At 36.6% G+C, this 25,177-nt stretch overlaps 1 protein-coding gene across 1 annotated transcript in view; it reads left to right on the plus strand.

Annotated features, from left to right (window-relative positions):
* The window catches only part of IFT57 (intraflagellar transport 57), a 66,644-nt gene that overhangs the window by 20,668 nt on the left and 20,799 nt on the right, over positions 1 to 25,177 (plus strand). The window contains exons 5-6 of the mRNA XM_081572263.1: positions 1,838 to 1,906; positions 18,119 to 18,241. Coding sequence (XP_081428389.1) covers positions 1,838 to 1,906; positions 18,119 to 18,241 — 192 coding nt within the window. The remainder of the gene's footprint in view (positions 1 to 1,837; positions 1,907 to 18,118; positions 18,242 to 25,177) is intronic.

A 25,177-nucleotide genomic window follows, 5' to 3' on the forward strand; every position in this document is an offset into this window, starting at 1 on the left:
TGTTTTAGACTGGTCAAATCAAGTTAGGACACATTGATAACTGGAAAGTGAGTGGGAGGGATGCAGGAAGGAGGAAGGGAGGGCGGCCAAGAGGGAAGAAGGGAGGATTGGGATCACGACACAGAATATTCTCAAAGAATATGCTCACAGAATGTCCTCACATTATATAATCATATCCTTAGTAATTGGCAGTAAGAGAATTAAGACACATACTAGGCAAAGAAATGACAGGAAATTGTTGAGTACCTTTTAAATTACTGAGATTAAAATCCTCTTAATTTAAAGCTATTTTTTGAGTCTGTTTATATTCAAATTCATTTTGAATGCTTTCTTAATAATTTTTAATAACTTAAATTCTTTTTCTAGTACCTGCTCTTAAAGCTTTTTGCATAATAGTGTTCCATCAACCACAGTTCAACAAGTACTTATTGATCACCTATGTAAACAGTACTGATAAGGTTATTATAAAAGCATTATAAACTTGTCTCTTCTCCCATTGGCACTAAGTCATTGGCATCTCTATCATTTGCTCTGGTTAAGTATACCATCATTAGTGCAAACACGAGATAGACTGAGCTGTTTCTCAAAGATGTGCATCTGCATATATGCTTAGGATTTAAGATGTAAACACATCAGTTTTGTCCACACATCTAGGCCCCACTGCCTCCATCCCTAAAAAAGTGAACGTTATTTGATTGTACATTATCTGCATTTATATTGTTTCATATTTTACTATAATATTTCCAATTTCTCAAAGATTAACATATTCTAATGTCTCCCCTTAATGGCCCCACTCCTAGTAGTTTCTTTGTAGATCTGGGATGGTTAGATTACATTGTCACAAGCTCCCAAGTGATACTAATGCTGCTGATCTAAGAACCACATTTTGAGAACCACTGTCTTACATACTTCTAAGTGCTTAAAGATAAGGGTTATCTTTGAAATCTACCACTGCAGCTTTTGTGCAGCTGTACATGTGAAAGTGTCCACCAAGCAACTCTCACTTATTTTTTTGGTTTTTCTTTACAAGACTTTAGAACCAAGCTCCATTGGCCTCATTATCATGTCTTTAAGCTTTGGATATTCTTGTTAAAATTGCTTCACCCACTATGTCACTTGTCACCACAAAGACATTTTAACATTTTGTACAGCCTGTTCAAGCTCTGTATTTACTGTGTATTGGGGAGGAGATTACTTGTCAAAGGGTCACTTCTGACCCTATCCCCCATATCATTTGGGCTCAGAATCAGGACCAGTTTGGAATCTACCTGAATTATCTTTTTATTAGACAGTTAATATCTAAGATACAAGGTTAATATCTTACATCCTTATATAGAATTAATATTTAATATCTTTAAACTTAAACATATGATGAGATGTCAAAAATATACATTACTGTGATTGATCCCTGGAGTAGGTGAGAGTATTCCATATCTATCAACCTCTCATTTTTGTCCATTTTAGTAATCTTACTCAAAATTTCCATTAACTGTTGCTTATTCTGTTCCTATGTTTATTTATCCCTAGTTTCACAGCTCTTTTTTTTCTTAAGTGATTGTTAAAAAAAAAAAAGGTCCTATTTTTAAATGGCATCATCAAAACCTCAGCAAACAGATAACATAATGCCCTACTTTATGGCACTACTAGGCTTTTAAATGTCCTTTCTTTGTTAGTCTTCCTGTCAAGCTTAGCATAAGTGTTTGGAATTGACATGTACACATTGCTATATTTAAAATATATAACCAACAAGGACCTACTGTAAAAAAAAATCTGGAAATATATTTTTTAATTGCAACTTTTATAATTATTAACTTTTAAACTCTTTTATTTTCCTAAGGAAGAGGAGACAGACAATGAAGAAAACTTTATTGATCTCAACATTTTGAAGGCCCAGACCTATCACTTGGTAAGTTACACAGGATACACGCAGGACCAACAAGCAGTTAGTACATGTATTCTTCTGGGAATGGAAGCAAGTAGAAATCATTGTTGGCCATTGTTCTGTGTGTCATTTGAAAAGTAGCTCTCGAAATTATTTTCCTATACATAAAATGTTATAGCAAATACAAAACTCAGAGGGGCAAGTGGAACAGCCTCTGGTCTATATCATGGAATATCAACTCAGTGTGAATTTCAAGTTATTTTCCATTATAATGGCCTGTAATGGTCTTCATTATAGGAAAATACTTAAATGGTAGGTAATTCTTTGAAATAAAATGGATTATATTAAGACTGGTATATGAATAGATGGTCAGTTGCTTCAAGTCAGTTTTTGCTTTATTTTAATGAGGAAATAAGCCCAGTCTATAAAAGAGAAGCCATTCAATGAAATAATTTCAAAGTACACTTGGGATTTTTGTATTTTCCTATATGTATGTTATATTTCAATAAAGTGATACTTATTGCATGCCACAAAAGTACATATGAAACAAAATCTTGTTTGTCCTTTATTTAATTTTTCTTATCTTAATTCTGCAAACAAATTTGGATCTAGTTTTGGGTATATGTCATGAAGACTTCTTGGCCACCTCACCCCAAGGTGGTTTCTTCATTTATCATTCACTGCCATAGTATTGTTAGCATTTGTAACTATTATTAACAATATGTGTGTGTTTTCTGCCCAATTTGAGGTGTATGTAATATAATGTGGCTAACTTGCCTGACTGTGTGAGTTGTCTTTGAGACTTCAGTACTTCATAGGTGTATGACTTTGAGTAGGTTTCCAATCTTCTTGTGCCATATCCTTATCATCCATAAAATCAGAATAAAACTATTACCTTTAACAAAGATTTTTTTTAAAGATTAAAAGAGTTACTGCACATAAAGCATTTATATGATGTCTGTCTGGCACATAGAAAGTACTTATAAGTTATTGGCAAAAACCAAAACCACACCTCCCCCCCACATTCCTTCTCTTAAATCTGACTTGTATAAGCTCCTTGGTAACAGGAATAACAATCATTTTTTATATTCTCCATAGTGTAACACAGAAGGTACTGACTAAATGCTTCTTTAATGAACAAATAAATTTTTTGTTGCTTAATTGAAAATTATTTCAAAATAATATGTTAACATTTAAATACAACCAAGCTTCAGTTATAACAATATACTTGCCGATCACTATAGTTTTCAAAGTACTTTAAAACACATCCTTTCCTGACCTTTTAAGGTATTTGAGAAGATGTTACCTCCGTTTTACAGATACAAAAACTGAAATTTCTAACCTTGAGACAATTTAATCTTTTAAAAAGCAAATAAATTGCAGTGCCTTAATTTTAGCTCAGTTTCTTCAAACTCCCAAATCTATTGCTTTTTCTCCTTTACCTTACAACAAAGAGTTCAATGGTGTAGATTCCTAACTTAAGCAAGGATGCTTTGGTACTTGGTGTTCTTGTGATGAAGATGTGATGACAGAGTTCTAAAGTGTGAAGAGAAAAGCAAAAGTAGAGTTGCATACACAGTTATTCTTATAAAGAAGTTGTTATTTGTACTATTCATTCTTATATTGATGGTGTAATAGAAGCCTGTGCAGGCCACCTGTGATTCCCTCTGGACTACGTAGTTTGAGTATTGGGAAGGAGCAAAGTAATTTAACTTGCCTCTACTATGACTCTAAGTCCCTATTGGTCCTAATTTCAATTTTTCACCTCCATTAAACTGTGTAAGGATGGGTTTTTGCTCTACCAGTGACTTTATAAATGATCTAAGTATTAGATCCTTTGGTCGATAGTTATTCATATATAACCTATACTTTTTTGAGCTAAGACTATATGGTTGCGTTTTCACAAGAGGAAAAAGTCTGAACACCAGGTGTTTGTGGATGGTCAGCCATGAAGTACTAATGAGGCAGAAAACCCTTTCATATTTTAAAAAATCTGGCAAGTTTATGATGTTGCCCACTAAAGCCATCTGCCTGAGACAGCTGTATCTGACTAGAGCTTGCAATGGCTCAGGCTGCTCTTTCCCTAAGACAGAACTGCTGTATAGTTACTAACGCAGATTTAAGATTTTATGTTTCATGAAGCAGGTGGGCTCACAATGCAGAAGAACTATTATGTCACTCAAGTTGATGTGATGAATTTGTCGCTAGAACAAGAATGGTGGATTCAATCTAGGAAATTGATTTCCTAAATGTATACGTGACTGTGCCAGCCCAGCAGCATGTGGCTTACAGCAGTCCCCTCTACCTGTGGTTTTGAAACATTAGATGCTTCTCCAGTCATTCTCTGTCTCCTCCCCCAGCTTTATGGTTCTTCATAGACTCTGGCATCATACTCATCTGATTTGTTTATTGTCTGTCACAACCAGTAGAATGCAAACTCCTCTAGAGCAGAAACTTTTTAAACTGCTTTTTCACCTATCTGTGCCTGGTGTGTAGAATGTGCTCGATATTGAATAATATTGAAAGAAAACACGTGTGAATGGATGCTATTTTATATTTATAATTTTATGAGAAAGTATAGTTGAATCTTCATAGAGAAGAGAATTTCTCAGCAATAATTGGGTTCTCTTCTATGTACCATGTAGGATCATGCAGGGAGAAATCTACTTATATTCCTTTCTTTCATTTAATAAAGCATAGTCTAGACCCTGAGAAGTTTGCTCTTAAGGATGGTGGTAACTCAAGAAGCTGGGTCTACATGAGCAATTTCCTGAGACTTGTGGTAGGAACAAGAGAGAAGGCAAATGAAACAGATACACGTTGTAGATCATGTTCTCTGGAAGTAGACACTGAGACAGTTTGGGATGTAAGATGTTCATGGTGAAAAGACAGGGTGAGAAAGCGGTATTGGGCTGAGGGGGGATGGAAGTGTGAGTCAGGCCTGATAAAGCCTTGGCCAGCCTGCTGATGAGCTGTGAAGTGCTGCCTTCTGGGCTTGGTCTCTGGAGGCAGGCTGCCCTGGGAAGGAGGCAACTCCGAGGATCGGTAGCTCTGCACATAGGACAGAGCCTGAGGGAGTTGACAGCAGGAAAGCCACTTGCTGCCTAGCTGAGCTCAAGTCCTTCCTTGAAAGAAATCCAAGAGGTCCAGCGTCCTGACTCCCACTAAATAGCTGAAGCCTGTAACGGCTAATTTGAAGAAGTTGTAAAGAGATGCTGTGTGCCCATTGACTAAACTTTGCAATGTCTGCCTAATCAGAGCATGATGCGGCAGCAGCATTTTATGAACACTGAAACCGGGGTTCTAAGAAAATGGTGCTTCCTATCAATCATGAATGCTTGCGGTGATGGCATTGGCTTATGTGGAAGCAGGTGTTTTTCAGAATAGTTATCTACTCTGAGGTTTAAAAAATATACTTTGAAGCCATTTTTGCTGTGATTTCCTCCACCAGTCTCTTAACGCATTATGATTTTACCAATAACACAGGTATACCTCATCTTGTGATACTTCACTTTATTGTGCTTTGCAGATACTGCTTTTTTTTTTTTTAACAAATCAAAGATTTGTGGCAACCCTGCATCAAGCAAGTCTGCTGGTGTTATTTTTCCAACAGTATTTTCTCACTTGGTCTCTGTGTCATATTTTGATAATTCTAGAAATGTTTCAAACTTTTCCATAATTATTATATTTGTTACGGCAATTTGTGGTCAGTGATCTTTTTTTTTAATCAACGATCTTGATGTTACCACTATAACTTGCTAAAGGCTCCGATGACAGCATTTTTAGTGATAAAATCTTTTTTAATTAAAGCATGTACATTGTTTTTTAGACATAATGCTGTTGCACATTTAACAGACTACAGTGTATTGTAAACATATCTCTTATGTGCACTGGGAAACCAAAACAGTTATGTGATTCGCTTTATTGTGGTATTCACTTTATTGAAGTGGTCTGAAGCCAAACCTGCAGCATCGCTGAGGTTTATGCCCATACTGTGCAAGAAAACAATTCCTGCAACTAGTGAGAGATTGCTTTATTTTTCCAGAGTTTGATTTCCAGGTTTCTTGTTTAAATTTTGAATTTTTTTCTTAGAAAAAAAATGCTAGCCCCCAGTGTTCCACATTCTCTTAGTTCCTCTGGTTTCCAAATGTTTTCCAAGTCTGAAATTGAGTAAAAGTGTCTGTGAGAGTGACCATGGGGTGGAGGACACTAGTGGGGAATGAAGCTCTGACAGTTGGGCAGAGCCTGTGAGAGTTAGTGATGTGGTAGAATGTTCAAAGATGTGAGGAGTGGAAGCAGGGAAGGAAGCAAGGTGTTCGGCAGGTGTTCTGGTTATTACCATTTGAAATTTGAGCATGCTGATTGAAAAGTGCCTGCATGTTCATGGTAACTAGGCTGTAATTATGAGTGGTCTCTGAAAAACCCCTCCATTCTGAAGCTCAACAGAATCCTAGCAGTAGCGATCTGGCAGCATAATGCAGATGTCTCATTCTTCTCCCCCAGCAAAAAAAAAAAAAATGGGAGGGAAGCTGCACACTCTCTGAATTCTATTTTTAAATGCCCATCACTTCATTTCAAAACATTTTTTTCAAACATGCCATAGACACCATTCTTCCTTGAGATGCTAAATTTAAGGTTTTAGAAACCAAATCCTAAGTTATACAGCACAAAATGAACTCTCTGAAAAGGTTTAAACACAATTGGTTTTTAATTACTTAGCAAAAATTTCATTGTAGCAAGAATGAGAGAATTTGTAGCTTAAAAGGCAAAAGCTGTAAGAAAGTAAAAATCTGGGCTTAGGATAAAAATCATTTCAGTTGTAGTTTAGGGTGTCATTGTGGCAAGTCTGAAATCTTGTAATCAAAAAGGGGAAGAAGATGGATCAACTTTGATTAATAGCTTAAATACATTTTCTTCACTTTACATATGGTTTTCACTTTACTGTTCAACAAAGTGTCTTGCTGAGTAATACAAGGGAAAATATACCATGCTACAACATGACGTGCCCCATAGTTTACCCCTGGTTCTGATTCCTGCTTGAGGAAAATGTTCTTTCTTCTCCTTTCCTAAAACAATGGGGTGTGAGTTCTGTCTGTGCTGTGACTGTGCTCTATCTTTGGTACTTCACTGAAGAAACAATTAAAATGACACATGTTTTGAGTGTGATGGAATGTGTTATGGCTGAGCAAATGCTTTTATTTCTCTGGTAACTAACCCGTACCACCCCAGCAGTTTCACATCTGGAGGTGAATAGGAAATGTAGGTTAGAGAAAAAAGCTGCACCCCTCACTGCTCAGAGGAGACTCAAATGGCAGTTCTTGCTGGGTGTAAAAGAGAGTTTTGCTTGATCTTTAGCGTCGCTTTTGAATCCACACTTGAAATAGGAAAGATCCTCATCTTCATCCTGGTTTTATTGTGAGGAAGCAAGGACTTTTCAAGGTCTCTTCCAACTCTGAGCCCGTACCTTTAAGGCCAGTGCTACAGTGGAAAAGCAGCCTTAGATATAAAATCCTGACCACATGGCCATGATTTATCCTCTCTCTAAGTTGTCTTTCTCATCTTTAGGTGGGGACACCAGGGTTGTTTTAAGATTAATAGAACTTGGGGACCACACCTAGCATGGTGCTGGCAGAGAGTATATGTTTGATGAATTTCTTATTTTGTATAATTTTTACCTCTCCTAGAGATTGGAATTAGTTATAAACATTCTTAGGTGTTATAGGAGAATAGAAAAAAAACCCAGTCTCACAATACAAATTTCTAGACCGCCATGAGTATTTTTGAGTAAGAAGCTTACGTAGCATGTAAGTTATAAGGAAGATTGCATTTTGATGTAAATTAGGAAGCTCTGGTGATAGCATGGCTTTAATTTCATTATCTGTCACTGGATTATTATTGAAGGCCCATTGGACTCAGTCTGCTGTCACATAAGACCTCCCCTATAGAGATGACTAAGGGGAATCTAATGAAAAGTGTTGTAGTTGTAGGATCTTTTCTAGGAATCATTTGAAAGCTGTCATTTTATGAATGGATGGGTTTTACTTCCTTAATCAACACTAATAGCATGTATTTATTATAAAATTCAGTACATTAGATGTGTATCTGGAATGTGTGCTCTTCTATAAACCTATATTCTTAAAAACCCTCACCTGCACCCATCTACCCCTCACAGTGTTAGTGCTTTGAATATCTGACAACTGATTCATTTTTACCCAGGACATGTAGTTAGTTACTAAGACCTGTAGATGGTGCCTTTGAAATCCTTCTCATATTCACCTTCCCCAACTCCACCCTTTGCTGAAATATTTTTCCTCTTACTCCTCAATCTTTTTTTTCCCCAAGTTGTGGGATCATAGTTCCCTGATCAGGGATTGAACCTGGGCCCTCGACAGTGAAAGCATGGAGTCCGAACCGCTGGACCACTAGCGAATTTCCTCTTACTCTTTGATGTTACTTCCTCAAACATGACTTTTGCCAGATCGTTCTGAATTCAATAACTTTGGTTGGCTTTTCATTGCCTACAGCTCAGTTTAGACAGATTACAAAGCAATACATTTTTAGTCTGTCTTTCAAAACCCTTAGCAATTTGACAACTGTCCATATAGCCAACTTTATTTTCTTTTGCTAGGATAACTTTTCCAGGTAGACTCATGAGGTTTCAAGGTAACCTCATGAGTATATCTGCTCTCATCCCATCCTCTTTTGTCTCTTAACCTAAAACGCCTTCCCATCATCTCTCTACCTGACCCTTCAATGATTAAGGTTCAGGTCACGTCCTGCCTCCTTAGTGATACCTTTCCATATCACCCCAGCTCTATTTAATCCTATGATTCACAAATCTACAACCCATAAATCTTCATAAAACAAAAATAAAATATTCTTTTATGAGGATTTTTATCATTTTATTCACTGTCCCTGTAGTAGAACAGTACCTGGTATTTCAGTTCAGTTCAGTCGTTCAGTTGTGTCTGACTCTTTGTGACCCCATGAATCACAGCACGCCAGGCCTCCCTGTCCATCACCGACTCCCAGAGTTTACCCAAACTCACGTCCATCGAGTCGGTGATGCCATCCAGCCATCTCATCGTCTGTCGTCCCCTTCTCCTCCTGCCCCCAATCCTTCCCAGCATCAGGGTCTTTTCCAATGAGTCAACTTTTCATGTGAGGTGGCCAAAGTATAGGAGTTTCAGCTTCAACATCAGTCCTTCCAGTGAACACCCAGGACTGATCTCCTTTAGGATGGACTGGTTGGACTTCCTTGCAGTACCAGGGACTCTCAAGAGTCTTCTCCAACACCACAGTTCAAAAGCATCAATTCTTAGGCACTCAGCTTTCTTCATAGTCCAACTCTCACATCCATACATGACCACTGGAAAAACCATAGCCTTGACTAGACGGACCTTTGTTGGCAAGGTAATGTCTCTGCTTTTAAATATGCTATCTAGATTGGTCATAACTTTGCTTCCAAGGAGTAAGTGTCTTTTAATTTCATGGCTGCAATCACCATCTGCAGCGATTTTGGAGCCCAAAAACATAAAGTCAGCCACGGTTTCCACTGTTTCCTCATCTATTTCCCATGAAGTGATGGGACCAGATGCCATGATCTTAGTTTTCTGAATGTTGAGCTTTAAACCAACTTTTTCACTCTCCCCTCTCACTTTCATCAAGAGGCTTTTTAGTTCCTCTTCACTTTCTGCCATAAGGGTGGTGTCATCTGCATATCTGAGATTATTGACATTTCTCCCAGCAATCTTGATTCCAGCTTGTGCTTCTTCCAGTCCAGCGTTTCTCATGATATTTAGTAGGTACTAAATAAAGATTTGTTGGGTTAAATTATTTTACCTTGTTTGTAACTTTTCTTTGTCCTCTGCCTTAGAGGACAAAATTCACATTCCTCAGCCTGGCCTCTGAGGTCTTCACGATATATTCAATTTTCTTTTGCTTCCCAATATTTAGCTTTTTAATCTCTTAGTCTCTCCTCTCATGTGATCTTCACAAGCTATGTTCATTCCATATTTCATATTTGGCTTATGATGCTTTCCTGCCTATGTAAACACTTGACTTGCCTCTTCTGCCTGTTTACATCCCAAACTTCCTTGTAAAGTTAATCTTAAATTTCACCACTGCCATTAAAATGCACTTCTCTCTCTTATTTAGACTCCTAAAGCATTTAACCACCCCTGTACCAGCTAGTTTTTGGAAGTTGATCAAACTTACATTTTTACTTGTTTTTATTGAAAAAACTTTATTCTTTTTAAAGGTAAAATATATTCCTTGTTCATTTTAAATGAAAGCCCAAAAGAATACAAAGAAAAAGTTAAAAATTTCTTCAGATCTCAGCACCCAGCTATAAACATTGTATCCGTTTACACATAATTGCCCTGAGGTCAAGTGAGATGCTAACATTTAGTGAATCTGGATGAAGGATATATGCGAATTTTTTATGCTACTTGTGTAATTTTTTATAAGTCTGAAAAAAATTATACTGATGCAAAAATAGATTACTGAAGTAATACAGAGTTAAAAAAATAATACACATATATGGTTATATTAGTATATGAAGAAATACAAATCAATCAGAGATTCAATTAAATGGTGATGAGATAACAAGCTGTTCATTTGGAGAAAAAAGATGGATTCCTCCCTCATATCTTACACCCAAATAAACCTCATATGGATCAACAAATTAAAAACTGATGAGGCCCAAGGATATGAGTGGCAAGTGTAATATTCGTGGGTTGAAATAGGCATGATAAAGCATGGCAAGAAAAGTAAAAACTGTAAATGAAGAGTACTGATAAATCTGAATGCATAAAAATTAAAACCTTATATATGGAGGGATGGGGAATACCATAAAGTTAAAAGACAAGAAACTGGACAAATATATTTGTAACTTATATGACAAAGGATTGATAGCCATATAGTAAGGTGCTTCATTCAGAGCTTGTGCTCTGGGGTAACCTTGCCTGGGCCCTGCCACTTACTAATGATGTGACATTGGGAAAATTGTGTAACTGCTCTCTACCTCATTTTTCTTATTCAAAAAAATGGGAATAAGGCTCCTTTGATTCATGGTCCTATTACTGGGCATTTAACCTGTGTGTAGGGGAAAGATTGAGGACAGGAGAAGAAGGGGACGACAGAGGATGAGATGATTGGATGGCATCACCGACTCAATGGACATGGATTTGGGACTCCGGGAGTTGGTGATGGACTGGGAGGCCTGGCATGCTGCGATTCATGGGGTCGCAAAGAGTCGGACATGACTGAGTGACTGAACTGAACTGAACTGAAAAGCATCTAAAACCATGCTTGACATATAATAATGGTAATGGTAATTATGACTACTAACATATGTTGGGGGCTTACTATGTGTCAAGTATTATGAAAGCCTTTCAAATACATCATTTAATTTAATCCCTGTAACAACCCTTTCAATGTGGAAAGAGTACAATTATTACTTCCATTTTACAGATGGGGACCCTGAGATTTAATGACTAGCAGCTAGTAAGTGATGAAGGTGGAATTTGACCAGAGATGGGATGCCTGACTCATTGTCTTAACATTTACATCATACTGTGGTGATTCTTAAGACAACTTAGTTCCCTGAGTCCTGGGAGTATGTAATCTTGACAATTAATTGGATTTTAATATTCCTCTCAGTAGGTATATGAATTGAGCTCTTCAAATGTATTTGAGTGCTGGTATATCCATGTGATTACAATCTCAAAGGAAACCTTATAGAAATTCATGCCATAAAAAGTTAGACTTATTTTGCATACTCTGCAACACCAAGTATAGTATTGGGGCATTGGTATATCCATGTTGTTGCTATCTCAAAGAAAAGAAGCCTTACAGAAATTTATGCCATAAAAAGTTAGACTTAGTTTGCATATTCTGCAACACCAAGTATAATGTCTACATTATTTCCTCCAGACACACTTCCTGTTACTTTCTTTGGTTTTAGTTTGAGAAAATAAAAAGTCTATGGAAATGATTTTATCTTAGCACTTAGTGTACCAGTGTAGCTAAAGTAGTTAAAGTAACAAAGGTAGTTTGATGTGTTAAATAGAAATAACATTGGAGGTTAAATTCTCATTCAAAAACAATTTCAGATGTTTTATTGGAAAATTAAATTTATTTTGTGTTAATTTGGGGAGCTTTCTTTTTACGCTTTTTGGTATGTAGGAACAAAATTTGTTCTAGTCTTGGTTCACATTATAACTCAATAAAATTTCTTTTGATAGTCTTAAAATTGAACTTAAGAAAACTTTTGTGAACTTCATATATTTCAAGACAAAGGCTACCATCTATCTATTTCTTTTGATAGATTAGCCAGGGTTTAATTTGGTTATTCAGAGCAAATTTGAAGATACTTTTTGTATGGTATTAAACATTTTTCTTCACAGTAATATAGTGTTAAATCATGTAAAACCTAATTTGGAATTAAACTCACATTTTGTGCTTCTTTAATCATGAAGAAGAATTGACTTGTAGCGACATGAATGGTTTTAACTCTCCCTTAAATATAATTTGTTAAAATCATTAGATTTTGAGGTAATACTCTTGATTGAAATATCAATAACTTATTTACCCCTTTCTCTAGCTTAATTGATAGATGGGAAAGAAGGACACTAGATACCCTTAGGAGAAACCCTGTTTAATCCATAGTAATACTATATATATTCTATTAGCCTTTTGGCCATCTAGCCTATCTTGGAAATGTGGCAAATGAGGCAGAATTCAAAAAAGGCCCCTGAGCAACCAAAATAAGAATAAACACTTTCATTTAAAATTTTCTGTGAGGAGTCCTAACCTCACTGCCCACCATCCCTGAATGCTCACTTTTTTCTCTTGTATTCTTGTGCTCAGCTGCTCAGTCATGTCCGACTCTGCAACCCCTTGGACTGTGGCCCGCCAGACTCCTCTGTCCATGGGATTTCTCAGGCAAAAATACTGGAGTGGGTTGCCATTTCCTTCTCCAGGGGATCTTCCTGACACAGGGATCAAACCCGCGTCTCTTGAGTCTCCTGCATTGGCAGGTGGATTCTTTACCACTGCACCACCTGGGAAGTCCAGCTTTGCCTAAATTCTAACAAGCTTGGTTATTAGGTTTCTAAATCCACAACAGCTTAGGAGAAGGAAGAGGTGCTGCAGTCAAGCAGGAAGACAGCCACAGGTGATCACTGGCATCTTGATAATAAACCTAGCTCTAGGAACAATTTAAAAGCGGACATGAGAAAGCAAAACTTATAGTTATCTGGGATCGTTTACTGTGGGATCAGTCATATCCAGATTTCTCCCCTCTTAAAGCATTGTTGTATTACAGCATAGTACAATAAGAGACGTCAAAAAGATTAAGTTATAGCCAGTAAATGTCAGCATTCCCCGTATCCGAAATCCATTCTGACAGTGGTGTCTGATCTTCCTGAGAGGCAGGGATTTGGGCTTGGTAGTTGTAGGCTTAAGCACCTCCCCTTGCTCTTGTTTCACTACTAGTTATGTGTTGGAATCTTCTAAATCTCCCTTCATCTCCCATTTTCACCCGGAAGTCAGTGAGTCCAGTTTCTGCCCAGGCCTTCATGATTTAGGTCCTCCCAGCAGGCTCCAGTCTGAACTTGTGATCTCTCTGTGATGTCTGACTTGAGGTATCTGTTATCGGAAATGTCTTCTCCTGAGTGCCTGAGCCTTGAGCTTCACTCTTGGGTCTACCCATGCAATGGCTTTATTTACCCTCATGTGATCTCCCTTTCTGATATGCAGGGCCTTTCCTTATTACCTCTCTATCATCATAAGACCAAAACCACATCTAATTGTGTATATTTATGTTTGTGTGTATGTGTGTACATAAATGCACACACAGAGAGCATAGTATTTCTTCAGATGCTAAACTATCTCATTCATATTTCCTGGGAGAAGGGGAGACTACTTTCTGGAATAGGATTCCGAGCAGGCTAGTACCATCGCATGTTTGATCCTTGAACTGACCTTGGGTAATATGCATCAAGATTACATTATGGGATGGCTTAGAATGTTATCTTCAGTTCTTCCTTTGGCAGTCTTAGGGTCAGTTCTCATCAGTTTCTTTTTCTTAGGACCAATTATTACCTGCATTAACTAGCCTCAGATGCTTTCTAATAGGCTGTAAACTCTTTACAGGCAGGAATTAAATCCTTTTGTCATCCCATACTAAGCACAGTGCCTGGATTCTTACCTTGCATGTTGTAGAAGCTTAACAAATAGCTTATTGGTAAATTAATTAATTATAAATGAGACTTCAAGATAGTCTGTGTATTATTGAGCTTCTAATTGTTTCTTCAGCAACATTAACTAGAAAATGCAATTTCCCAAGAGGCATCCTTTATCTTAGTTAATATTGTTTCAGAGGGGGACTTCGTCATGATGATATAAAATTTTGATTAAGTGGAAACAGCAGTTTATTTCTCTTTACTAATAGCTTCACATAAAATACCATTTGTTATCAGAGAAACAATTAAAAAGGAAAGGTTTTCTCAAAGTATTACAACCAAGGCATGGTTAAAATGATTTATACTTCATTTGTAGGGCTTGCTCAGTGAATGTATCCACTTATTAAGCATTAGGAAATTTTGAGTGAGGAACAAAGTTATGAACCGTATGTGCAAAGATGGAAGTAGAAAGGGACTGTATAGTTTGAATACGTTAATGCTGCTCTACCAAATCTAATGTGCTTTTTTTTTTTTTGCTCTTTCTTCATTTAGTAACCTAGGTTATTTCCCGCAGTATATTAACTATAGCCTAGGACTGAGTGAAAACTTTCGAGCTACTACATTAATTCATTTCAGGACATTGGGAGTAGGAATTAGCAAACCATTGCTTACCAGAATCAAATAATAAGCTAAGAAGGGTAAATGCAGCTTACTAAAGGGCCCAGTATAAAACCAAATAGTAGCTCATGCACTGGAGTATCTTGATGTAGTGTTTGATCTCCGTGTATTCTGTTAACTCTTGTATTCTGATTCAGACAGGGCCAATGCTAACCCATTTGCCTTTGTGAAAATTAGGAAAATGTGCCCTTCCTTGAGTAAAAATTTTAAGTATGTTATGCACAACTTGAATAATCCTATGTTCAGGTCTGAAGAAAGTGGGAATGTGGATGGCTTTGGTGATTCTGGACTCCACCCTCCTGTAAGGAAAGGAGGAAGGGGGCATGGGGATGAGAGGATGGGCTTGGGGAGCAATGACTCAGGTATTTCATCAAAAATACCAATTTCAGTTCATTCAGACAGTGGGTCTGTAAAGCAAACTGATTTTTAAATCAGTGATTAGAACATCTATGTTCTATTAAGAATCATAGAAAAACTGCTGCTTCAGAGGACATGTCCCTTTTTGACTCAGCCCGGCTCTGCAGGGTTGGGACGCTGGGGGCTCGTAATCCCGGCGGGAGCAAGCCTGTGTATATACCATACACATGACCCAGATGTCAGGGCTCATATCCCACTGGCAGTGCATCCACGCTCCCACCCTCACCCTCATCCTCATAAGACCTCACCCTGTTTGTTATAGACAATGAGTCGGTCAGAATTGGGCTTCCTAGAGCCAGGGAGGGGAACTGGGATGTGCCAGTGAGTGTGCAAGTATATGAATGTTAATAAGTATCTGTGTGGAGTTACATGACTGAGAACATTCCCCATGGCTTTACATTTCCCCTGGGAGATCCAGTCTCTCTTCTCGTGCCATCACATACATCCTTATATAACTTCACACATGTCTGTTTTGTGAACACACTGCTCCCCAGTTTTGGTGCTGTGTGCTACCTTGGGATCAGTTTATACAGATATATAGCATTATATTAGGTGCTCAATATAATACAATGTTTCTATATTTAAATGAGCATTTTAATGTTTAAAATAGGATCTTGAACATTTTTCACTTAAGAGTTTCCACATTTTACTTTTCTTAAAGTAATCCTTGTATTTTTTCATACTTCTGGGTTTTTTAAAAATAGAATGTAACTGAATAAATTCAGACCACATATTGTGAAATATAAAAGCATATATTAGTTACCCATACTCTTAACTGCATGGTTAGAACTGTATAGCCCCCAGAATTTCTGAACAAAAAGCAGTATATGTTCCTTTTAAGGCTCTGAGTCTATTTCGAACTTGCTGATATGAACTGGGAGGTAGGAGAGGGAGAGAGGCTTTCTCGTGTTAGCAGTGCCCTAGAGACTCAGTCAGGAGTGAGTTCAAAGCCCCTAAAGACCTCAAGCTCCCCATAAAATCAAATCCCAATATAAGGTTATTCTTATACTTGGTGTTAGACTGGATAAAAATATCTCTTAGTGACATAAATTCACATTGAGTGTAATTTCACCATGAAGTTGTTTATATAGTCTTTTATTTTAAATGTTGTATTTTGGGAAATTTCAAACATATACACAATTAGAATGAGATAATGAACCCTTAGGCAGTGGTACCCAGTTTAACAGTTAACATTTGGTTGATCGTGTTTCCTTTGAAGCCTCTGCGTCTTTTTTTCTTTGCCCCATAGTATTTTAAAGTAAATTTCAGACATTATATTAATTCCCTTGTAAATATTTAAGCACGTATCTCTAATTTACAAGTCCTTTTTAAAACATATCCACCATGCCATTATCATACCTATAAAATTAATAATAATTCCTTAATATCATCTAATACTCTTCCACATTCCAATTTGCCTAATTGTCTCAGAAACATCCTTTTACAGATTATTTAAATTAGAATCCATAGAAGGTCTATACATTGCATTTGGCTGTTTATGTCCCTCAAGTTTCTTTTTTTCTACATTAATATTTTTCCTTACTTTTAAAATAATTTTTCAAGGGACCATAAAAGGAAAAATACTACCAAAATTAACATATTAAGCTTTATGTTTTGTTGTTGTTGTTCAGTGGCTCAGTTGCGTCCAGGTTTTTGTGACTCCATGAATTGCACCATGCCAGGCTTCCCCATCCTTCACCATCTCCCGGAAAAATGTTGTTGTTCAGTGGCTCAGTTGCGTCCAGGTTTTTGTGACTCCATGAATTGCACCATGCCAGGCTTCCCCATCCTTCACCATCTCCCGGAAAAATGAGTTGAGTTTCATGAGTTTGATGAAATCAAACTCATGAATGAGTTGATTCATGAGTTTGCTCTAACTCATGTCCATTGAGTCAGTGATGCCATCCAACCATCTCATCCTCTGTCCCCCCTTCTCCTCCTGCCCTCAATCTTTCCCAGCATCAGGGTCTTTTCCAATGAGTTGGCTCTTCACATCAGGTGGCCAAAGTATTGGAGTGTCAACTTCAGCATCAGTTCTTCCAATGAATATTCAGAACTGGTTTCCTTTAGCATTGACTGATTTGATCTCTTTGCTGTCCAGGGGACTCTCAAGAGTCTTCTCCAACACCACAATTTGAAAGTACCAGTTCTTCAGAACTCAGCCTTTGTTATGGTCCAACTCTCTCAGCCTTTGTTATGGTCCAACTCTCACATCCGTACATGACTACTGGAAAAACCATAGCTTTGACTATAAGCTTTATCTTTAAATCATTAATTTTTATGTTTTGTATGTTTTCAGATCCATACATACTTCATGCTGAAGTGTATAGGGCTAAGAAAATGTAGGGGGGGGTGGGGAGTTTTCCTTTTCTGATTTGAAAATAGGCATGAATCGATCTTATTACTCAACAGCAGAAATCAAATGCAGAAAGGTGACCCCTGCCCTGGTCTAACCTAACCAAAATATCACCTTATAAATACAAAATTTGTAAACGAAGTGCCCTTTGCTTCTGGAATTTTATATTTTTTGTTTTTCAGATTTTGGGTTTGTATTTCACCACAGTGAGTTCAATCTAAGACAATGTTTTCTTACCAAATATGTGAGTGTATCTTTTCAACTGTCACCAATTAACATACCTAAATGGCTGTCCATTTGACAGTATTCCTTTTGAGTTCACTCTGATATCTCAGAAGCCTTATTCTTTGTAAAAAAAAAAATAGTTACATCACAAATTTGCTTCTTTATAATTCTAAATACTTATTTTGCTATTCTACCAGCTTGGTGCATTATCTTCTTTCAACATGGATAGGAGGACAGAAAAGAATTTCTTCTGCTGCTATAATTTTAACACTACCATGCTTGATATAAATTGTGCAGTGCTGCTAAAATGCCTCAAAATTTTACCATTTCTTTTTATAAACTCTCAATCCTGTGATATCTTTCCTTTCTTAGGATATGAACGAGTCTGCCAAACAAGAAGATATTTTGGAATCTACAACAGATGCTGCGGAATGGAGTTTGGAAGTAGAACGTGTACTACCACAACTGAAAGTCACGATTAGGACTGACAATAAGGTATAGAAGAGAGAACACATTTTGATCAGATAGATTTTTATATGGCCATTAGGATCAAGGGTACTCCTACTTATACAAATGATTTAAGAAGGGATTCAGTTTCCAGTGTTTTATTTTAGTAGAGATTTAGTAAACTGTTGTTGAATGAATATATAACGTTATATGGTCCACAAATCAAGGACTATATCTTTAAAATGGTTTGGAATATATCATGTTTCCCTTGGAGTAAGGTATATTTTCTCAATATATTTTGATATATTTTCTTGGCAGTCCATACTTTATCTAGGTGAATAGTGAATGAAATTGGAATTCTGTGATTGTATACTAACTGAGTAGAGTTAAAAGTGGTTTTAGATCTCTGCTGGATGGCAAAACAGAAGACGTCCTGGAAGTTACCTTACATAATCTATTCAGTACACGTGACTAAAAGTTTAATATTAAGAAAATAGTCAAGAAATCATATGCAAAAAAGATTTGGAGATTAGGCCAAATGAACCAGCCCATTTAATGAAGTTTCTGCTTCTTTTTTACCTACAATTTATGAGTAAGAACTTCAGAACAAGCTAATAAGTGACTAGACAATCCTATTCTTTAGACAATACTATATACTAGACAAAACTATAATAGTATTATAGTAATCTCTAAAAAGAGCTAGAGAGACATCTAGGTTAAAAAAAAATTAAAAAGAAAAGATTTTCATCTTTGGAACCTGAGATAAGCTCCAGAATTATGGAACAAGGTTCCAGGGAAACTTGTCATTCTGCAAATGTGGTTGTGTGTCTGTCCCCAAAGTAGAAGCCTTGCAAAGACTGCTGTTCTCAGTTTCTGGGAAGCTAATTCATACTAGATTGTCTGGATTTGGGCTTGTAGAGTTGAATCCTGGAGAAGGTAAGACGTGGCCTAGGGCCAGTCCACTCCTAGGGCAGTCTTAAAATAAGGACCTCAGAGGTCTTCCGAGACTGTGAATGGCTGTGAAACAAGCTTTCTCTAGAGTAGATGGGCAAATCCTGCAGCCCTGTTTATCATATATTTACCCAGTCATTATGGAGGACAGTTATTATTTGAGTACATCGGGGGTAAATATATCTCATATTATAAGTACATATTAATAAGAATTTCTTTCCTGATTTGATGTCTGCTGAAAGCCATAATTTGCAAAAATGTAATTTTTTCTTGAAATGTAATTTCTCATTTTTTAGTTTTGTCAGAACAAATTCTCTTCATAAAATTAAAGATCACTACTATTGTGATTGTAGTTAGAACATGTTAAAATAATTGTGTAGTTGGGAACTCTCAAGCACATTTTAGTTCCATAAGGAAGCAAGTTTAATTTGTTTACTTTCAAGGTAAGTAAACTCTTGAAATCAAACATCTCACAATAGGATGTTTGATAGGATAATAGTAGGACCACACGAATGGTCTTGATCACCATATAATGGAAGTACTTGAATAAAAAATGAGAGAATATAAATGTAACTGCTAGCCTGTACAGTTTTATAAACCAGTATAGCAGTAATCAAAATCCTGGTTTCTTACAAAATCGGGGAAGAATTAACTAGTTCAGAGTTGGACTGAGTCTCATGCCATTCATTACCATCCTTGACCTTACAAGGATATACTATGTCAAATTAACTATACAATCCCTGTTACAGGCAATACTCGAAAATGTCAGATAAAGTTTTTAGGGGGGTTGGTATATTTTAGAATATGTGAATATCATTTTGAGTTTAGATTTTTGTGGTAAAACATACTGATATAAAATCATGTTTGATTGCTTTTTCTGAATTCTTCTCTAGGTAATTTGGTCTTTGTGTCCAGTAGTTAGTTCATAAACCCTTTTTTTCCCTAAGTATTTCAGCTGTAGCAAATGGGAATTGCAGCTTTAAGGTCAATTCTTTATTCAGCTCACTTAAGAAAAATAAAATTATACATTGATTTGAGAAAATAAGGTGCTAATGAATAGAGAAATGTTTTTCATGTCTCAGAAGTAAAGTAATCTGGTAATATATGTGGTTTCTCACGGACTCATTATCCTCCTTCATCAGGAGAGGTTGACTCCAGCATCATGGTATACCCCTTCTTCCTCAACTCCTGACTCCACTAAAACCAAAACCTCTCCTTTACTTTTGGACAAAACAATAAACTTTCACTCATCTGCAGGCTGTTTAGGACCTCTTAAGATTTCAACTTCAGTTTGTGGGGTGGGGGGTGGCGAGGAATTAATTACTTTCGGATCAGTGTGTTTTACTGATCACTGTTAGATTAATTTTTAAGTAGCATGGAGATGTAGGAGATGAGTAGTGCAGAGTTTCCATTATTTAAATCCATTATAAATTTCTTTAAAATGACCTGGTTTTAGAAGTAAAAAAAGTCGGTAAAAAAAGTCGCATATTTATTTGGCACCAGATCAAGCATTTGTTTTGCTTTTTTTCTTACAAGTTCAGTTTATTCCTTGTATGCTTCCCAACTGCAAAAATAAATCTTCTTTTCTGTTCTTTTTGCATATTACAGTCTGTATGCTTGATGAGATCCTGTCATACACCAATATTTTATTTTGTATATGCGTCATCTTGTAACCAGGTTTTTATTGCAAGGCTAGCTTATCCTTGTTTCTGGCACTGCTTGTTACTATTGCCAGTTCCCAAAGAAAGCAAATAAATTTTAATATTAGCTTAAACAAATTACAATTGGGAAAATAAATATGTTGCCAAAACTTCAAATAATACATTCCACAACTAAAGATGAAAGATTTTGTCATATGCTGGCTTGAAAGGACTGTATGAGCAGTTTCCCTTTTTAGAGCTGGATATAGAGAATGCTCCTGGTGATTACTTCTAGAGTAGCTGTATATCCGTCTCAGATCTACCTCAACTTGGAATAATGTGTCTGAAGACACAGTCAGAAGTTCTGCCAAGAGAGTCAATAAATTCAGCCAAATCCGGGGTCACTCAGCCCTAGTTAATGCTTCATTTAGGGCCAAGTGCATAAGGCTAGGATGTCAGTTCCTTGTAACGATAGTCTGAGGACACTTAAGCTAGAGTAGATGTCGGTACCACCAAATAAAATTATCTACCACTATTAGTCTGTAACTCTACATCTTGTTCTTTTTTTCCTCTTTATTTCTCTAATCTTTCCTTTCTGCTGGGTTTTTTATCTTTTTGTTCTTTATTGGGCTTCTCTCGTAGCTCAGTCGAGAAAGAATCTGCCTGCAATGCAGGAGACCCAGGTTCACTTCCTGGGTCAGGAAGATTCCCTGGAGAAGGAAATGGCAACCCATTCCAGTATTCTTGTCTGGAGAGTCCCATGGACAGAGGAGCCTGGCAGGCTACAGTCCATGGGGTCACAAGAGTTGGTCATGACTTAGCCACTAAGCCACCATTGTTCTTTTTAGATCCAATAGTAAGTGCCCACAACTGTTACACACCTACTTGGATGGAATGTAAAACTTTAAGAGCAAACATCTGTGATTATACTCAGACTAGACTTAAATCTGTAACTGCTCAAGAATTATCCTAATCTCTGAGCCTTTTTAAAATAAAATTTTATTTTTAATTATACAAGTAATACAGAAATAATATTTCAAGGAGAAGGGGCAGGCAGTGTACTGTGAATTAGAAGCTAGGGAGAACACATTTAGTCCCACCATCAAATCCTGTTTTATTGAGCAAAGTTTCAGAAACTTAATAGAACTGTGGTAGTTATAAAGACCCAGGGAAGATTGAGCCTAGCTCACACACCTTCCATGGGCACCCGAAATTCATATTTCTACCACTTACCAGCTGTGTGATCCAGGGCAAGCTACTGTACCTCTCTGTTCCTCTTTTCCTTATCTCTAAAAAGGGACTAATTATATTCCTCACCACATAGAGTTGTTGTAAAGCACCAAGAACAGTGTCTGACACATAGTTATTGCCTAATAAATATTGATTATTTTCATGTTGCAGCATTGTTTTGTAATATTATCGTGTTCTATCATAGCCCTCTTTGTGTCTGTATCAGTGTTCAGGAGGAGTTTACAAAATTTCTGCACTAATGCTTCCATCATTTAAGGAATATTGATTACAGTCAGCCTTGTATTTTTACATAGGATATAGTTGGATTCATATACATATTATTTTGGTAATCTTTCTAGTTTTTTCCCTAGTAAAGGTATATATAATATGATGAAAATAATAGTAGTAAATGATATTTGCTCAGTGTTTGCTTTGTGCCATGAGCTGTTCTTAGCACTTCACATATGTTAACTCATTTAATCCTTTCCACTGCCCTATGATATGCAGGTACCTTTTAATACAGATGAGGAAACTGAAACAAGAAGTTATTTGCCTCTGCCTAGTAAGTGACAGACACGATATTTGAGCCTCCAACCTGGGTTCTTACCTATTCAATTAATGACTATATAGCACACTGGTTTAAAAGCACAAATTCTGAATCCAGGATGCTTGAATAATAATCTTGACTCTAACACTTATTAGTGGTTGGACCCTGTGGGTAGGTTACCTAACCATTCTATGCCTCAGTTTCCTCGTCTGTAAAGTGGAATTAATTATAAAGCCTACCTTAAGTTATTAAAAGTATTAAATGAATTAACATATCTAAAGCACTTAAAATGGTGCCAAAAGAATCACTTAATATATGTTTCTGTGTGCTTTTGTGTATAGCGTTGAAATTATACCTCTTTTTTTCATCTAACATTTCATCATGAGTATTTCCACATATCCTTAAAACTTATAAACCGTGATTTTAGCTGACTGTCTGTAGTGTTAGAAGGTTACCATCACTCTCCAGCTGAGCACCAGGTAGCGAGATGGCTTGGCCAAGTTTAGCAGGTTGGGATCTTAGACTATAGACTCTAGGCTTAGACTATAGACTATAGACTCCAGGACGTCTAAGATCTGGGTGGAGAAGTGACAGGGCAGTGTCACACAAGAACTAATGGTTAGGATATGGGCAAGCCTAAGGACCCTAAGATCTGAGAACACAGTCCACTAGCTGAAAGTGGATTGGCTAGTGAGTCATTTTAGAGCACAAGTGGTTGTTGAATAAGAAAATCCAGTTGAAAGAGAAAACATGGAGAACAGAAAGCCAAAATGATGATTAAATAGAAAATGAAATTAGAAATCTTATATAATTACTTATTGCTGCAAGAATGTAGTCAGAAAAGCCTATGGGTTGTAGCTGCTGTTATCTGTTTTTAACTATGTGAGGGGCTCTTCTCCAGGTTACTTTATGATAGTTATTGAAGGATAATATTTCCTACTTGATCGAAATATTTTAATTTCTATGATAGTAATTTTTAAACTTTTCAAAAATTTTATTTCTTTTAATTGGAGGATAATTACTTTACAGTATTGTGATGGTTTTTGCCATAGTGAATCAGTTGACAGTTGTTGGGTTGAATAAGAAAATGATTGAAACTGAGATGCCAAAGAATTCTGCATGTCCTCTATTTCTGGGAAAATAGAAAATGTGCATGCATATTCATATAGATTTCACTTTCTGTATTTTTGATTAATTTTGATTGCTAAAGAAATACTTAATGCCGTTTCTTAAGGAAAATTATTCTTTTTTTAGTTTTCCTTTTACTATAGAAAAGCAAGCCTTTATTTGACTTTATGGAAATAAACAGAGACCACCTAAATGAGAGCAAGTCTTTTTATTCAGAGCTTGCTGTAGCAAGGAGTCAGCCACCACTACTTGCATTTGGCAGAGAATTTAAGGCATGCAGGAATATTTAAAAGAATTATAGAAAAAAGGAAAGGCTTCAAATGTTCAGATGTGACTGGAAATTTGGAGGCAGGCTCACTAGAAACAGGGCCTCTCTTGATCGGTTAGGGGAGAATATTTGGCTTTGTCTGATTGGTCCTACATTAGAAATGGGGTGGCAGCGGGGGGCAAAAATTGGACAAGCCGACAGTTATTAAGTCCTGACCATTTTGGTCACTTGTTACACAGGTTGTGGCTTGGCTTCCTGAAGTAGTGGCCATAGATTGTGGGTCAGAATTCTATTTTGAGTAATGGTCTAGCTATTATCTGTTGTCCATTTGTATGTTCAGTTTCTCAACTTTAGTCATTGAACCGAAGGGAAGTATCTTCTTAAAATGATCGATCTTATTAATCTTTATCAAGAGAATGATTTTTTCAAGTCAGGGGTTTTTACATAGAAGCCAAGTAATCATTAATAATATTTATTTCAGAAATAAGGAAGAGCAGCAAGTGTGAAATCAGTTTTCAACTAAACCTTACACAGATCCTTTTTTTTCAATTATGCAGTATTTATTCCTAAAAGATTGTATATTAGAATGATTTAATATTAGGTATTTAATGCAATGAACAAATGTTCTATTGTACTTTAATGCCCTATGGATATTGTAATTAGAATTTTGATTAATGACTTAAATAGACTTTTTTCCAAATTATAATTAAATGTTTCCTGCTTTGTTGTTTTAAAAGATAGTTGGCTAGGTACCCCTTCTTTCCACCAGAATGTCTTTAGTCATTATGTAAATCTTCAGGTTCATTACAAGGAATTCAGATAAAGAGATGATTTTTTTACTGAAAGCTTAGGCAGTACTGCAGCATGTTTCTATTTCAAGCCTTTGATTCACTGAACTGCTTTTTTACATCCTTACTTGTTCTTCAGAGTCCAGCTTTCTCAGGTTGCAGTTGTAAAAAGAACCTTAAACTTTAAATTTCAACTCCAAGCAATTGGATTTTGTTTTAATGTAAACAAACCATACAGATGTTGCCTTGGGTAATTCACAGCAAGAAACCTTTTGGGAAGTCTTTGTGCTAAGGGTGAAATCATTACAATAGTCTTGAGCCCTTGGGCTCTCCAGTCACTGTGCTAGCTAAAACCCAAAAGGGAATAGAGAGGCCTTCATTAATCAGCAGGTGGAATTCCATTTAAATGAACCTGAAGGGACCACAGAATTG

This window comes from Giraffa tippelskirchi, chromosome 2 (assembly GCF_054371585.1).
Source record: "Giraffa tippelskirchi isolate mGirTip1 chromosome 2, T2T-mGirTip1v1.2.pri, whole genome shotgun sequence".
Taxonomy (NCBI): Eukaryota; Metazoa; Chordata; class Mammalia; order Artiodactyla; family Giraffidae; genus Giraffa; species Giraffa tippelskirchi.